This window comes from Mesoplodon mirus (assembly GCF_964341445.2).
Source record: "Mesoplodon mirus genome assembly, chromosome: 10".
NCBI classification, from domain to species: domain Eukaryota; kingdom Metazoa; phylum Chordata; class Mammalia; order Artiodactyla; family Ziphiidae; genus Mesoplodon; species Mesoplodon mirus.
Genome location: NC_138986.1, coordinates 38,335,579 through 38,353,573, shown reverse-complemented (window position 1 = coordinate 38,353,573; position 17,995 = coordinate 38,335,579). Strand labels below are relative to the sequence as shown.

Below are 17,995 nucleotides of genomic sequence, written 5' to 3'. Positions count from 1 at the left end.
TCTTTTGTCAAAATATAGGGGAAAAAAACCCTAATTTTTAATACCAGCATGAAAGTTATGAAAGATTTCTTAAGAAGGAAGCTGGCCCTGATCAACAGAAAGCTCCTTACCCTTCCCTGATTCTTGTTTGTCATCCCTTGATCTCCAGAATAAAAATTTATTGCAACTAGACAGTTAAATCAGACAGACATCCCTTGCCATATTGTCAGATGTATAGGGGAAGAAAAACAAAACTTCTTTCTCTTATTATGGGAAAAAGCTAATGATGTCCCCAAAAACTATTTTTAATCTATAATGGAAAATTGAGACTATTATAACAAGAGAGAAAAGTTCTAAGTTTGGAGATGCAAGTTTCTAATGAAATATATTTAACGTCTACTAAAATGTATATTTCATAATCTGTGGAATATTTTTCTTTACATTTTCCTTTTTCTTGACACTTTTCCGCCTATTTGTCTTTGTGTTTCTTTTTCCCCCTTAATTTCCCAACAGTCATTTGTTAAGACTTACCTACTTTTCCATGATACTAAGCTGAATTACCCTTGTTCTAACATATTACCCCCAACAGAGCTGAGTTACCTCATGCCTAGCTCTGCACAGTGCTGCAATCAAAAGAAATGAGAGTCTAAAATTCCAGGGAGGTTTGAAGATAAGTTTAAATCTTTTTTGAAGTCTCTCAAATAGCTAATGTTGTATGACCCAAAGCAAAATGTTCTAAAGGTTCTCTTCTTACTGGAGCTTCCCAATCCATCACAGCATTTCCTGCCAAAAGCTTCTCTCTCCCAAGGGCACGCTAAAAACTTACTTCAGCCCATGCTGACTCTCCTATTCCCTTCTCTTGACCTTTTTTCTCACTGTTTAAATCTTATATTTTCTTCTGGGTAATAACCCTTCCTATTCAAACATGAATTAATTTAATTATTTGAGCCCCTTCCAATTTTTTGGCTCACCCAGCATATCCTGAGTCCTGAGCAGAACATAAACACTCAGGAGTTGACCAGGCATACCTAGAATATTCCTTAGGCAATAAAGTGGAGGAGAAAAGCTGTGAATACATATGTTAATATCTGTGTCCTCATCACACATGTAAGAAATAAAAAACACTTTTACAAATCACTGAAAGGTGAAAGCTAAATATAGTTTGTAGTTTAGTTACTAGTGTACAAAAGTTAATCTCTTAGTCTTGGTAGGTGAATCATGGTTTTATAAAATCCTAACATTAGAGGAAGCTTGCTGAAGAGTGTATTAGAACTCTGTATATTATCTTTACAACTCTTCTGGCATTGGCTAGCCTTGGGGTGCTTCACCATAACTCTGCTCAAACCTTTATAAATACTACATTCATTAAATACTCTTAATCAGCGATTTTGAATGTTCCAGGGACCCTGATGCACCTAGCAAGTCTGAACTCATTATCATCTCCCCAAACCTGTTCTTATTCTTAAGTGCCATTCATTTATCCAGGTCAGATAAGACTTTAGCAATTATGTTCAGCTCTTTTATTGCTAGTCTACGATAATGGAATAGACTGATCCTGGGAGTGAGACACCTGGATTCCAATTTCAATTATACCACTGTTAGGACTGTGTTAACTTGGGCAATTTACTTGATTCCTCTGATCTTCTCTGTAAAATGATATAAATCATATTCACTGCTTGGAATTGTTTTGAGGGTTAAATATGATTGTTTAAGAGAAAAGTCACATAATTTTCCCCCATGAGCAGTAGCCTCCTAAGTTTTTCTTGTCTCCAAACCCCCAAGCCCCACCCCTCACCATCTACACTTTCTATAGCTGACACAATGATCTAAAATGCAAATCTAATCATACTACCCCTCTGCTCAGTTGTTTTAGCAGGCTCACGCAGTCTCTGAGGAGGTGTAAATGATTCAGTTGTGTGTACAAAATTCTTTAGGATATGACTGAGGTCCTATATTAAGAAATTATATAGAGTTTCACGTTTACTGACTAATGTCATTAATGAGATTACCATATTATCTTTACAGATACCAATAAAGAACTAACAAAAATTAATGATTTACTATATATACAAGAGAAATTTCCTGATTAAAAAAATGATGATAATAATAGTAGCTAATGGCTGAGTACCTAATTGTGCTAAGTTGCTATATACCTTGTTTCATTCACTCCTCATGGCAACTTTCTAAGTAAAATAGGTACTAAAAGTAGTATGGTTTACCTATATTATCAACATTTATAACTAAAGGTCAATCCCATTAAAAATTGCCCAAGGGTATGAGTTTACTTCACCTCAAAACAAAGAAAAATATCGCATTGCCCTAAAGTTCAAGATTAACTGTGTCATAGAGTTAATGGAATAAGAACCTGGGCCAAATTTCAATTTTATTATTTTATGCTTTTTGCTTCTCAGGATATGTCTCAATGAAGAGCTAAGACAATATGGTTCTCAGTTTCATAGAATTGTAAATAAAACGTCACTAGCTCCTGTAGAAAACTGTCTTCGAATGCACCCTATGGTAAGAAATCATCTTATAGTAAGTTTCCTACATTGTTCCTTTCTCCTCTGCACAAATCCTACCAACTTATCTTTATGGCCCAATGCAAATCTTGTGATTTCACCTCATAGCCTTGCTTCACTCGTATCTCATCTTTCTCCTAACTTTTATATCCCTTATTATCTGTACCACACACTTTTGAACTTCAGAAAATAATGCTTCATAGTATTATCCATTTCATAGGGACATGCCTGGTTGGCCCAAGTGTGACATCTCTATCTAAGCCATGGCCATACCTTCCTTACACATCTGTGGTAGCTATTTAAACACTGTGCCAAGCCATGGAGTCTTCACTATGCTCTTAATGTAGCTTACTACTAATGCACCAACCTGAAAAAAATAAGCTTGAAATATCTGGGTGTGAAAGCAGAAAAGACCATTTAAATTCAGTCCCCACACTTGACAGGTGAAGAAGTGGAGGCCCTAAAAAGTGAATCGATTTATCAAAGATAATACAACTGATTAGTGTCAAAGTTGCAATTGGAAGCTGGGATTTTAGTCTTCTCTCTAGAGCTCTCTTACCCACTGTTGGGTGATGGCATTTATATTACTCACGACTGCAATACTAAGTTAGTACCAGTTACATGTTTATTCAAGAAGATGATAGGGTATACAGTATTCATTCACCTTGCTTTATTTGGCTCCATTAATGCTAACTATACGTTTGTAATGGAATATTAAAAGTATTTTAAGTATAAGATATATACCTAACAAGAGATCACATAACCTCTTCTTTCCACATCTTTGCCACAATAGATGAGGTGTGGCCATTTTACATGAAATGTCCAGTAATCACATGTAGATGGAAGTCTTTAATTCTTCAGGAATCAACAACATAAAATGTGGTGTTTGGTAGTGGGGCAGGGGGTTGTGTTGACTAGGAGGAAAGAAAAAAAATTTCCAGCGTTGTTGATTACAGGACAACAGGATGATATCCAGTAATCGTACTTATACAAAGATTTAATGAAGCAGCTTTTTGGATGATTGGGGAGGGGATGGAAAATGTTGCCTGAAGCTGTCTTGTTTAATCACTGAGGACTCTCTCCAAAAGCAGTCAGGAACTAATCTCTCCTAAGAAATACAGTTCTGACAAACATTTGCTGATAAACGGGCTCTCACGCTAAGGGTTGAAACCACCTGTGATGTGAATATAAGGCACCATTTGATGAAGGGGGCGAGGTACTAACACAGATCTGTCTCATTTGTGGAATATATGGATAACTATAGTGGCCTTTTGAACTTGCAAGCCTTTCAACACCAGAGAGCTCACAACAGACAGAAGAATTAATTCGTCACAAAATTTAACACTGTTGTGAAAGATCATAAGAATTACTATTATATTGAAGGTAGCTCTCTATTTAAGTTAGTTCCAGTTAAGTTATGTCCATAATCAAATGCAAATTGACAACAATGACCAAAATGATTTCCTGAGGTGGTTGGTCATTATACAAGATCTTTTCAATGTTATTGTAGCCAATTTCCCTGGCCAAATGCCAAACATATTCTAAAACATACAGTAGTAGGAGTCAAAGAAAACAACTGATTTAATATACAATTAGTCTTTATACCCAAAGATTCAAAGCAATAGAATTTCATTATAGTGTACAAAGTGTCTGGTATGGGGAGAGGAGTGAAATTCTAGGAAGGCCAGACACAACTTCCAGGCATTAGATAAGTGACCCAAGATAAGAAGTGCACAGATACTTAACAGAATGAAGCCAGTGTTGTGAGAAACTTATTGTTTTAAGTGCTATGAAAGCACAAGGGAAGCTTTTAAGGGCTTCAGAGATGTGTAGAATGCTTTCACCCATAATAAAGTCCATGATTTTTTTTAGATTTCTGTTGATAAAATCCTAAATTGTTTCCAATCTCCTGTGAGCAAACTTAATAATCTAGTCTATATATAAGCCCTCCTTTTCTTTAAAACATTAAAATGCAAAATACGTTTAAGTTCCTACATTTTGACCTGTCATAACTGTATTCCTCAAATCAAAGAGTATAAGTTAGTGCCACATGTAAGTTCCTTTTTACATAATGCCATTTTCTTGCAACTTGGTCCTAAGGAAGTTCCAGACTAAAATAGTGCATCAAGGACTGTGCATAATCAGCCTCAGTAAAAACAGCTTGATTAATACTAAATATGTCCTAGTTCCTAATCAATTATGTTAATGAAGGCACAGGCAGCACATCTGCAAGCCCTGACAAAGCCCATGATCTCAGCATTGCCTGATAACATGGACTCCTTGGGAAGCTGCTTAGTACCAGCACTCTTAGGGCAGACTGTGTCTTTCTGCAGATAAAAAGTGGATACTACTAACAAAAGCCTTGTAATCCTGCAACATTGTTAGGTTTTTACTTAAACTGTAGTGTTGGGCTCCAGGATGAAATGTCAAATAAAATTGCTCTTTAAATATAACAATAGAACCTAAGGGTCCCACTTAACAAATGACAGATTCTTTTCCAAGTGACAGACTGATAGGCAAAACATTTGCTACAGGGTGGTTTATGAACCTCTTCCAGGAGGTAAACTAGGGTCAAACATTTGAATAATCTATCAAAATCTGCCCAAATTGGGGAATTGGAGCTCCCTGATTTATGTCTGTCTCACAACAACAATGGAATTAAAATCTGATGAAACTTAAAGGTGACAGTATTATTTATAGGCTATCTCTTGTTCTGTGAACATTTGGGCAGTGAGATGGTCACTTGTCAGTTTTTTGTCTAATTATCTAAAGTCACATAAGCTATTATAGTCCAAATGCCAAAAGAAATATAACTCTGATCTCTCCCTCTCTCTCTCTCTAGGACTATAAAGTTTTTCCAAGTCATTTACTTACCAGCTAGATAAATGATACACGTCGGTAGTCAATAATGAGAGTACTTAGAGCTTTTGTTGTTTTATTACCTTCAGTATAAGCTCAGTTATATGTGATTTCAGTTAAGAAAAATAGGTAACTAATACTAAAATTTTTTAAATATTTAACTCTTATCAATTATAAGCATGTACAGAAGATGATGCAAGTTGGGAATTCATGGTGTTGGAAAATCAGGTATCACAGAAATGAAAAAGGCAAAATCATTCATTACTGAAAAAGAAATATTTAAACAGCTTATTAAACTAAACAAATTATATGAGGCAAACATTTAAGCTGCTTTACTTATACATTAACTAAGCTTAGAGGTTACCAAGTGTTATGGATTGAATTGTGTCCTTCCAAAATTCATGTGTTGAAGTCCTAACCCCCATGTAACTGGATTAAAAGATGATTAAACTTAAATGAGATCATAAGGGTGGAGTCCTGATCCAACAGAACTGGTGTTCTGCTGAGAAGAGGAAGAGACACCAGAGTGCTCTCTCTGCTATGCGAGGACACAGCAAGAAGGTGGCCATATACAAGCCAGGAAATGATCTCACTAGAACCTAATCATGTTGGCACCCTAAGCTGAGACTCCCAGCCTCCAGAACTGTAAGAAAATCAACTTCTGTTGTCTAAGCCATCCAGTCTGTGGTATTTTACTATGGCAGCCCTTGCAGACTAAGACACCAAGGTTGATCAGGAATTTAAGAAATTATTATGTTAGGAAGAAACTATCTTTACATAATTGTCACACACAGGAAGTAAGTCTGGACCCAAGTGAGTGAATGGGAGAAGGAGGGGTAACAGTCAATGGAGACAGTGGGGAGCTCACCCTATCCAAGATGATCACATTCAAAAATCAATAAATAAAAGACCCGTGTGGGGCAAATAAACGTGTCTTTAGCTGACTTGGATGGGAGACAAAAGTTTCAAACCTTGGACTATATCTGGACTGTTATCTAAATATTCAAGAAGCATTGTTGGTTTGGACTCTTGGAGCGAGACGTTACGTGAACTTTTCATTAAATCATGGTCTCTAATAACCAAACAAATTCTTTTCTTCAGATTGGTATTGACCCAGTACTAACTTGCAGATTGTATGGGATTTTTATTTGAAATTTGCAACTACTAATTCATTCAATTTGTAGCTGACCAAATCAAAATATTTTACATACTATATAATAGGTTATTACAATTTACAAGTATAATGTAACCTTTCCCCCAATTCCCAGTGGCATTTCTCTTGCTCTCTTTTGAGCCCTTCTACAATGCTTAGTTAGGTATGTGGCTTGAAACCTTTTGCTTTTTCCCAGACAATTAGCAGTCAGAATTTCTCCATGTGTGTCATTCCAGTCATTCTGAAGGACATTTGGCCAACAATAGGTCATTTAGGTAACTAATACTAAATGGAAAGCATTTTTAGGATTATTCAATTGCTCTCCACCTTCCTCCTAAATCACCTAGGGATTTACTATACAGATGAAGTCCTGGACCAGTAGCAGCAGCAACACTTGGGAGCTTGGTAAAAATGAAGAATCTAAGGCCCCACCCTTGACCGACCAAATCAGAATCTGCATTGTCAAAGATTCCCAGGTGATTTGTGTGCACATTAGATTTTGATAAACATTGCTAGCGTACTCTTGACTGACATCAGAACATGATACTATCACAGAACTGCATGGAATCTAAAGCACAAAATGTCATGTCTTCATTTTACCAAAGTTGCTGATGTCTCAGAAGACATGAAGTTAGAATCCTCAAACTCCAAAGTCTGCATAGTAATATGATAGAAGGATCTCTGGGTATAGAACTAGAAATACAGGGCTAGAATCCCAGTCCTGCTGTTCACTAATTTAGCAAAAATAAACTCAAGCTTAGATTTGTTAATCATTAATAATATCTACTTTAAAGCGTTTTGAAATGTCAAATGTGAAATGCATATATATAATTAAAGCCAACATAATAATATTCTAAATAAATGTGAGTTGAAGAGAGCATAGCCACAGGCATAATTTGGTCAGGATCTGGCCAGAAAAGTAGATAGAATATGCTGGTATTATAATATAAACTTAGAAAAACTTCACCTGCTCAGCTACTAAAATCCTTCCCTGGCTGCTGACTGTAATATAAATAAATGTATTGCCCGAAATATAAATGTATAGCCAATCAATTGTTGGGTCTGTGGTCAATGAGACAATGCATCTCTTACCAAGTCATTCAGATTTAATTTATAAATAAATAAACTATTTGAAGCAGGCTACCAAATTCAGATGTTTGGTGTAAAACACTTGGATTTGTAATAATTTTTACACATAAACATAAATCAAAGTTTCTTAACATTTAATGTGTACAAGCCTCAACTAAAGAGTTTGTTAAAAATATAGATTTTCCTCTCTGAATTGCCAGATTTGATTCACTAGATCTAAGATGTGGCAGGAATATGCATTTTTTAAACAAGCTTTACAATTGATTTTAATGCGGTGATCTACAAACTATTCTTTGGGGACAGTTGTGTTAAGCCAATAAAATACAGTTAAAGAAATTCCTAAGTTCATCAATATCAAATATAATAATAAAAATTGCAATTGTTATAGTTTTATTCTACATTTACAGCACCTCTCTGTGGTAGTATTATGAGTATCAGTATTTTACTAATAAAGAGCCTGAAAGTTTAGGTATCACATTAAGGTCATCCAGGTAGAAAAGGGTAGAACCAGAATTTGGACCCAGATCTGTTTGATTGTAGAACACAGGCTGTTAATCACTATATTATTTCCAAGGCACAGAGTTACCACCATCTTTCTAAGAAACAAGAAATTATCAACAGGGCTTGGGTCATCTTTATAGGAGGGGTTTGGAGGATATATGAGATGATCTGAAAATCTCAGCCGTTTTCTCGTAGTTATTGGAGATTCATTTGGGAGTGGGTTTAGGGGAGAGAAGATAAATAAGGTATAGAGGAGAGAATAGGTTACATGAGTGTATGATTCCTGATAATGACCATATGACATTTTCTCAAGTTCTATGTACAGGAATTGCAAGGCATATCCTTGTCCATTTGTCCCTATACTTTCTGGCTTGATTTCCAGGGTATGAAGCAGGTCATCCTTCTGGAAGCTGATGGTCACCAATATAAAATCTTAGGAGGAAATTTTTAGTGTTCTAAAAAGGAGCAAATTGTAATTTTTTGGAAGAGTAAACTGTAGCTTAGACATACTAAAACTATTTGAGAAAATATTGATTTTGTTGTTTCTGCTATTACTATTTTGCTTTGTTTCTCTATATTCTATTTTATCTACAATAGAGATGATCTTTCGAAAAATAAAATAAATACTTGCCTTCAAGAGTTGGTGATGCCAAAGTGGGTCCAGAAGCTTGTTCTGTTGGTAATGGAGGTGGTATGGCTGGGCTTTGTCCTGTGCACACAATGCAGGAGTAGGTATTGAACAAAAAGTATTAATAAATTTAATATACACAACTAAAATAGCTAGATCTGTCCCCAACATGCATAATTCATAATCCAAAGTATAAATTCATATTATTATGCAATAAGAAAATTGTTATTAAGTGAGATCTTTAAGTGGATACATACAAAGATTCAGTTATCTTCAGAGCCATTTCTGAAAATATTTCTTTTCTTAGATATATACACAATGTCAAATATATCTACAGGACTTCATTAATGAAAACATACATGCAATCAAATAAAGCAATTTATTTTCAATATGCACTTCAAATTATGGAAACTAAAATCACAGAAGCTAAGAGGAATCCTAATATATAGAAAAATCACCATTTTCTTCATTTAGCTAAAAATTCTCAAATGATACAATAAAGCAATGAAAGAAGGTTAAAATTCATAGGCCTTTTGATATTGAACGGGTACATTTTCTCCTGCCAAAATAAATGACCTGCAGTTAAGTAAATAATGGGCTAAAGGGAAAATATATTCAGTTTTATAGAAACTTGAAAGCCCGCCTCAAGTCTCTGGGCTTCTTATGAACCATAAAAACCCACAATCGTTTCTGAGTAATTCCTTATCCCAAGTGATTTCTTTAATTAACCAAAACCATCCCAGCCATGAACTGTAAACATTAACTAACATATGATCTCATATGAAATGCTTGCAAAATGTTTTATCATTCATTTTCATTCCATAAACTCCTGCTGTGTGTTTCTTTTAAGTCCAAGAACCAACGTGGGCATATGCACCTTCTAAAATCTCACTGACAACTAGATATTATCAAATATCAGCAGACCTGCCTGCTTCCTGGAAGTCTTCCTTTTTTAGAATTTGTCAAAATTAGTTTGCTTTGGTGAACTGTGGATTAGGGACCTGAGTTACGCACACACCACCTTCTGTGGTGGCGAGAAGGGAGGAATCCCAGGCTGTCAAGCTGAGTAGAAGAGGTTAGTCTCCACTCATCATAGAACTTTCTTCTAGCTGTTAGACCCATCCAGGTTGATTCTTGAGCATGTTCAAGTATGCACAAAAGCAAAGCATATTATTTCATGACATGCAGGCCATATACCTAGAAAAGTATCCATCCATATTAGTATTAATTATTTTCCTCATGAAAGCAAAGATTTGATGGAAACATAATGCAACATGGAATTTCCTTTTTCAGTAAGCAAAGAAAAGGTAAGGATGGGCAAACTAAAAAAGGAGTTTGATCCACATTGTTTTTCCCTGGCTAACATTTATATAGTGCTTACTATGTGCCTAGAACGATCCCAAACAGTTTTGATGTACTAAGTCATTTAATTTTTATAAGATGCTTAGGATGTAGATGTAATTTTCATTTTGCAGTTTTAAACTGAAGTGAACAGGGATTCAGGTGCTCAGCTCCTAAGAAGTTTTGAGGTGCCAAAAGCTCCTCTCAGACTGCCTAAGGCAGGCAAAGGGTCATCATATGTAAGGGGCCATCACATATAAGGGGTTCTGCAGCTGGAGAGACACAGAGGCGTGGAGCTTCCACCCCTAGTTTCCACTGTCTTTGTAAGTCAAATGGACGTATACTTGGGAAAATTCACTCCCAAATCTTTCTTGAGAGCTGTTCTTGAAAAACTGTTTCTAAAATAGGATGGTATTTTGTAGTTTGCAAAACCTAGGGATAATCTATCAAAAGATTGAGGAAGGAGTCAATTAAATAACTAAAGCTTAAAATACAAGTGACCATGAATATACATAGTTTCTAAATACTAAGGCTTTCAAAAATATCTTCATGGAATCCTGCCTGTTCAAACTAAACTGCTTTCTCTCTTGTCAAATACTTTCTTGAACAGTACTGATGTATAATCATAGTCTTGATAAGCAATTTAGGAATTTATTTTAAAATGTATTCAATTCTTTCCCCAGGGAATAATTCATAATTCAGAATACAAAATATTCTTATATTTTCCTGGAGGAACTATGAGGTCATTATTTTATATATTTTTTTAATTTAGTGAGCACTTATTATATCCCAGCACTGAAGAACCATTAAACCCCAACTCTGCCTATAAGAAGTTCCCAATATAATGGCTAAAATAGACTTACAGACAGATCATTATAATACAGTGTGAAGATGGGAAATAATATACACAGAGGGGATGTCACAGAAAGATTCTCGCATTTAAAGGCCTAAAAGGATATTCCCAGGTAAAGAATGGAGGAATAGCGGGAGGGAATCCAGACAAAGAGTATCTGGTGAAAAAAAGGCCTGGATGCCAAAATACATAGAACTATTAAAACGATCAAACTGGTGCTTCTGCAGCATAAAGTAAAATATCCAGTTTATATCAGAAATTCTCTACGATTGTAATCATTCGTAGAGAAATTCTCTCGCTGTAATCAATGATATTACACTCCCTAAAATGGCTAACTGCATGATGGTGACGCAGTGGATGCAGTCGGGAAGTAGCACCACAAGAAATAGAAAAAGCCAGATGTCCATTTGCCTCCATAGTGACAGTGCTAGGTAGCCCTGGCAGGGGAATTACTAGCTCAGGAAAAGTTTTTGTTTTGCTAGGGGTCACCAAAACAAATCAGGCATGTCATACTTGAGAATGACACATGACTCTCTAGTACTGACTTATAGAAAAGCCTTCTTTTAGAGAATGCTATTGAAGTCAGAGAATGCTATTGAAATCAGAGACCATTTTGCTATATGAATGAATATATACAATATTATATGAATATAATAATTTATGAATTTATATGAATATAATGTTACATTAATAATAGAATTTTATAATGAAAGCAATGTTGTTTAGTATAAAGACTACATGGTTGTAGTCAAATAGATAAATATGAGAGTTTCAGCTCCATCACTTACAATCTGTGTGAATTTGAAAATTTCATCAAGTACCCAAGCATCATGGCCTTTATAAAATAAGGAGAGTTTTCAGGGCCGTTGTGAGGATTAAGTGATGAAGCATCTAACACATAGTAAATACTCAAAATATTCTTTTTCCTACAATATATTTACAATTTATATTCCATCTAATTACACAAGAGGACTTGAAACACACTTTTGAAGTAAGAAAACAAAGACATAACAACAGATAAAATTAAACATGACAGAAATAGCAGAACTCATTTATAGGAAAAAGGCTTATCATTTTATTAGGAATATATTTCTTTGGAATTCCTGAAGATTGTTACTCTCTGAAGGGAGAATTCAGGTTGTTGAAATTTACATTGGAACTCTAAAGGTGCCCTTCATTTTACAAGCTATTACCCGAAAATCCCTCTGACATTCAAACATAGTGAATTGGCTTTTTGTTCCTTGAGTGATTTTGGCTGGCTTATTTCCATAATACCTGAATTGCATGTTTGTAAGCTGCCAATATTTTACTGTTCTGAATTTTTTGTCACCCAAGTTGTTATGACTGTTTAGTCAAATTCCACTGGGGATAGTATACAGTGTGCATTCCTTCTAATATTCTAAGTTACAGATGTTTTCTTTACTTTGCTAGAAATGATGAATGGAATTACTCAGAATCTCAAGTCAAGAAGGAGGCTGTGAGCAGAATTCAGGTAATGTGAAGGAAAAAGCAATTCACTATACTAAAGTTTAATTTACCTAGTTTTTTATCAAAGGAGATTTCCTGGTTCTAAACCATTTCTAGGCAACTAAAGTCTAGCAACTAAATCTTGAAACAAATGTTGAGGAGATTTTCTATGCTAATGCATGAAAGCTACTTTTTCCTTGGGCCTCCACTGCATTTTCCTAGAGGTACTGAGTTCACCCAGAAGACTACAAACTCTTTGAAATTCCTCCTGTGCTGAAAACAATGAATGGCCATAGATCTCGTGACAGAGAAGGTGTCACTCTAGTAAATGACTGCTGAGTTAAAATTCATTTACATCTTGAAAAATTAAAAAGTATGAATAATTACAAATTCCTATCCCAACTCATTCTGTCAGCATCATTAAAAGAATTTGTGAATCTGTGACTGAACATAAAATGGGAAGATCTGAATTTAGTAAGAAAATTATTGTCAAGTGTGTTAAAGCAATAGTATTACTTTTATTTATTGGCACAAGGTTCCTAGACTGACATTTTTTGTAACATGTAGAATAATATTTTCAAAGTTTAGCATTGAACAAATACTAAAATAAAATGAAAATACGGTTTATATTTTAGACTGATACATGTAATTGTGCTAGCGTCCTTATTAAAATAGGGACATGTTGACCTTCAAGTTTCCTTACTGAGTGTCTCTTTCTCTGCCTTGGATTTTTGGACCACTTACAAAATGGAGAGAAGGGACCATTTTGAAGGGAGGAATTTAGAGAGTCAACCACTCCTCCCTTTCCCACACTAGTCATTTAAAACAAAATTAAGACACCACTAATATAATAATCCCAGACTTGTGAATTTGACTATGAAATGAGGAATTAGGAATCTGAAGTTCAGGAGTTTGTATGGGGTGGATGGATCAAGGTTTTTACTCCAGTCATAGGCATCTTTATACCTTTATACCACTTATGTACTGATAAATTCTAAACATGTACTTTGCATCCCTTGTACTCAATCTTGTGAAGGGTATACGTAAACAGGCAATCATCACTTAACTGAGGTCTCAGTTGTTTCAAGGTAAAACAAGAACAGTAATGTCTCTTCCAGCTGGGTTGTTGTGAGTGTTCCTGGGCATAACGGTACAAACGAAATCAGTGAGGGACCATAGGGAAGACAAAGAAGGACCCTGTTTTTATGGAGCTTACATTAAAGATGAAGGGAGACAGGCAATAAACAAGGAAGACAGATAATTTCAGACCTCAGAAAGGTAGGGACATCAAAACAGAGTGGTGAGGCAGACAATGACTGTGGGAAAGAGATGACACTAAATTGATTAGAAAAGGAAGAATGGGGTCAGTACTGACCAGGACTCCACTAACCTATGAAGATTTGTGCAAATTAGAAAAAGTCTCCTTTCTGGGTATGTGCTGTCCAAGGTGACAAGGTCTGAACAGGAGGGCTTGCTTAGTGCAAAATTAAGAGGCAGCTCTTACCCTGGTCAGTTGCAGCTCCAGTCTGAGTCTTGAGGAGGAGAGAAGAGCAGGGGGCCTTTGTGGAAGTATACAAACTGCAGGACAAGTGCGTAATGTATGAAGTGGCTCTGTCTCCAAGGGGGAGACACTTGAGTTCTGACTTGAATACAAAGAAGCAAACCTCAGAAGAGGTCCGATAAAAAGATTCCTGGCAGGGAAAGGCAAGTCAAAATGCCCAAGTTAGGTGCCAGCCTGGATTGCTTAAAGGTCATTGGTGCTGGAAAGCAGAGGCAAGCTCATATCAGAGCACTCTCGGCTGTTCCAGTGAGTTTGGATTTGTTCTAAGGGCAGCAGTAAGCTTTTGAAGTGTTTTAGTATGACATGTAGGTTTTTAAAAGATCATCGGCTGCTGTGTGAAGAGAAACAATGTTTGCAGAGGAAAGCTTGTGAGAGGCAGCAGAAGATCAATTGGAGACTATTGAAATAACCCAGGTGAGAGATGACATGAGCTTGGTCTAGGTGGTTGCAGTGGAGATTCAGTTGTTTGCGTGAAAAAATGTACATGAGTTACTCAGTACTAGGCACTTTCCTAGGATATGGAGTTATAGCAGTGACCAATATAGACAAAATCACCTATTTTGTGGAGCTGAGATTCTACTGGGCAGAGAGAAAAAATATCAACTAAATAAGTAAAATGGAAATAAGTATCCTATTAAAAATGTATCAAGGAAGGGTAATAAGGAATGCTATTTAGAGTAACGGGCGACAGTTTTAAAGATATGGTCAATGAAAAACATAGAAATTATAGATAAGTGGATGGACTCAGAGTACATTTTGACACAAACCCAAAAGGATTTTTAAATGAATTTGATATGGTAAGTGAAGGAAAGAAATCAAGGATGACTGACAATTTGGCTTGAGCATCTGGGAATGAATGAGAAAAGTAATACTCAAATAAGGGCAGGAAATTTCCTGTTTACTCAGCTAGATGCTGTTTATGGACTAATTACTTAGTCATTGTTGTCACTTGAATTATGTAGTTTTCAGTTTTGCCAGAGGACTTATATAGAAGACACTGAAGTTGAAGCCATAGTTACTTTGTTGGATTATTGCAAAAATATATCATATTGGTAATTAATTTTCAAGATTTTTTTCATGATTTTAGAAAAATTTTAAGCAAATGGATTATTTAGTATAAATTGGCTATGCAACCCTACTATAGGGTGTTTAAAACACCATAAGCTTCAAGTTCTTAGATCAAAGAGCATCCTCTAGGCCAAAATGTTTCTACTGGAAAGGTTTCTTTGCATCCTGATAAAAAGCTTCCCTAATATTTCCATGTGTTATTATATATTTGCATATTTTCTTTGATGAAAAGCAAGGAATAGCAGCCAAATACATATTTCATACATTCTTTTGATTAAAAATGATAAAGGTAATATTAGTATGTTTTCTTCTTCATCTCCAATTTATAAGGTAGAAATAATTCTTCCATGGAAAAGCCAACTAAAGAAAGGAAATAAGATTGATTCAAGATCATATCATTGTTCTATTTATCCTTTACCTTGATTATGACAGAATACCTGATGTCTGGGACTTAACAAAAATAAATGCACAGAATCAAAACCATAGAGTTTTGGGGTGTGGAAGAGATCTTTGAAATCAGCTATTACAACACCCTAATGTTTCAGGTGGAAAAAAATGGTATCTAGAAGGAAAAGCAGCCTAACCAAGGTCATGCTTCAAGAGCATTTAAGATAAAGGTTTTTCACTCCATTTCATTTTTCTATTTATTGAATATTTATTTGGAAGGTGAAGATAAATGCTAATTATTCTATCTATTTTCATAAATGACTCATAACTTTTAGAAGATCTTTAAATATTCACTTTCTAAGATGAAAAGTCTCATAGTTTTCTTCAGTGGTCAAGTTCTATTTAATTAGATACTAAATTGACCTCAAGTAGCACATTTAGTTACCTGACCTCATTTTGACAATTCTAGATAGACACGTGGAAGGTTTTCAAGACTTTCAGAATTACTATTTCTTCACTTTTCCTAAATAGTCCCTTCTAGCTACCCAAATTATATCTCTGTCAACCCCAGAGCAAATCATATTTATACATAAGGTGAGGCAATAGGCAGACAGTAAAGATGGAAGAAACAAATAGGTAATATGAACTGTATGTTTCTCTTTTAGTACAAACGCCAAAGCTGATAGGAAAAGAGCTTAATGAGGCATATTAGATGGACTGCAGTCTCAATTTATAAAAACAAAAACTATCTCATGTACTTAGGATGCAAATATCCTACTTGCCATGGAGTCATCCAATGAAATGTCTTTTATCCCTTCTTTGATTCCCTTCTACCCACTCCCTTCATAACCTTTATGCTCCCAGAGTACCCAGAGTACACTTTATTGTCTGATTCTCAATACATTTGTTTATTTACAAGTCTGTGCTGAGATGTTTTGTTATTGTTGCTGTTTTTGTTTTTTTATCCTCATTCAACTAGAGCAACTTGAGAACAGAATCTGAAATGCCAATACATATTTGGTAAAGGAAAATGAATAAAGGAGAAAATGAATGAATAAATGAGTGTTGCTAAATGCTTATCTGTTATACTGTTTCTAGAGTGTTTGAATATGAACAGAGCAAATCACAGTATTTTTAGTTCTTGGTAGAGTACAAAACAGTTTCAACAAAATATTAAAAATAATAAAATTTTACTTATTTATTTTTTGGTTTTCTATTTTTCAATTATTTATAGCTCCAGACCAAAGTATTCATTTTCTTTCTGTGAGACTCTTTACCAAGTTGTTTATGAGTACCAATCTTTCAATGAAAGTGAAACATTAACACTGCTATCGACGATTAGTGGGAAAAACTGAGCTGAAAGTTCAAAGATGTAGAAAGGTAGCTTCATTAGTTAAATAGTCCAATCAAAATATAACACTTGCAATATATTCTGAATCTACAGTTACCCTCAAGTGGAAAGACTATGAAATTACCCATTGTGGTATATTTCAAGCTTAAAGAATTATGTCCCTACGTATGTAACTTGAATAGGATTTTAGTGCCAGAAGAAACAAGAATTTACTGAGAACACTGAAACCTAAAGAAAATGAACAACTTGCTAAATTCACCTAAATGACACATAACTAGGATCCATGAGTGTGGATTCCCAATGTAGTGCTCTGCACAGCAGCATGTTGTCTTTCTGTTTGAATTTATTTTAGAGATAGCAAAGAAGGACAAGCAATGAACAAAATATATGATGAAATCTAGAATAATATTAAACAATTTCAATTCAGTAAAAATGTTATGTTGTTATATTATGCTTTAGAATTCTATAGTCAATGACATTCATAATAATTAAAAGAAAATAGATCTTAAGTGCAGTATCCTATATTATGGTGTAATGATATTTTTAATGGATGTTTTAATCCTTGTTTCATTTGAAGATGTTTGAAATACAAATAACACATATTTTTGACCATCAGTTATGTCAATTCAATTTTCGAAGTTACAGTTAATTCAAATTAGGTCTCTGAGATGCTGTTCTCCAATGTCAAACATGTTTAACATTCTTTATCAAAATGGAGATGCCTATTCTCTAAGTGAGTTGAGTGATAGAAGTATAACAGTGGCTTATCTTATTAGAAATCAATTTTTTCCATGACATATATTCAAAATATTATATTTATGTTTAAAATTTTAAGGACATAATTGAATAGAATTAAAAATGGATATTTTTTAAGAAAAATTACAAAATTTCAATAAAATTTTGAGTTAAAAATCTCGTTTTATTTATATCCCTAAGCATGCCCCTAGCCCCATCACATGCTAACTTTCTGACTAATGAATAATGAGCTATTATTCACTTAATTTAATTGATCATTGCTACTAAAACAAAAGTATCAGTTCTAATAAGGTTGTTGTTTACCAACCAGGTCATTATAACATGTCATATCCCTAAATATGAGTACATTAAATATATAATAGCTCTCAAGTCAAAATTTAATACTTCAGGTTTTATATTCGGTTTTACTTTTCAGAGATCCAACACACTTTATTGATCTATTCAAAGACTGAAAATCAAGTCACAACAAATTTTTGATCATTG

At 34.7% G+C, this 17,995-nt stretch overlaps 1 protein-coding gene across 1 annotated transcript in view; it reads right to left on the bottom strand.

Annotated features, from left to right (window-relative positions):
- The window catches only part of TRDN (triadin), a gene marked incomplete at both ends in the record, with an annotated part of 300,072 nt that overhangs the window by 187,342 nt on the left and 94,735 nt on the right, over positions 1–17,995 (bottom strand). The window contains 1 exon segment of the mRNA XM_082633775.1: positions 8,727–8,809. Within this exon segment, the coding sequence (XP_082489901.1) occupies positions 8,727–8,809 (83 nt within the window).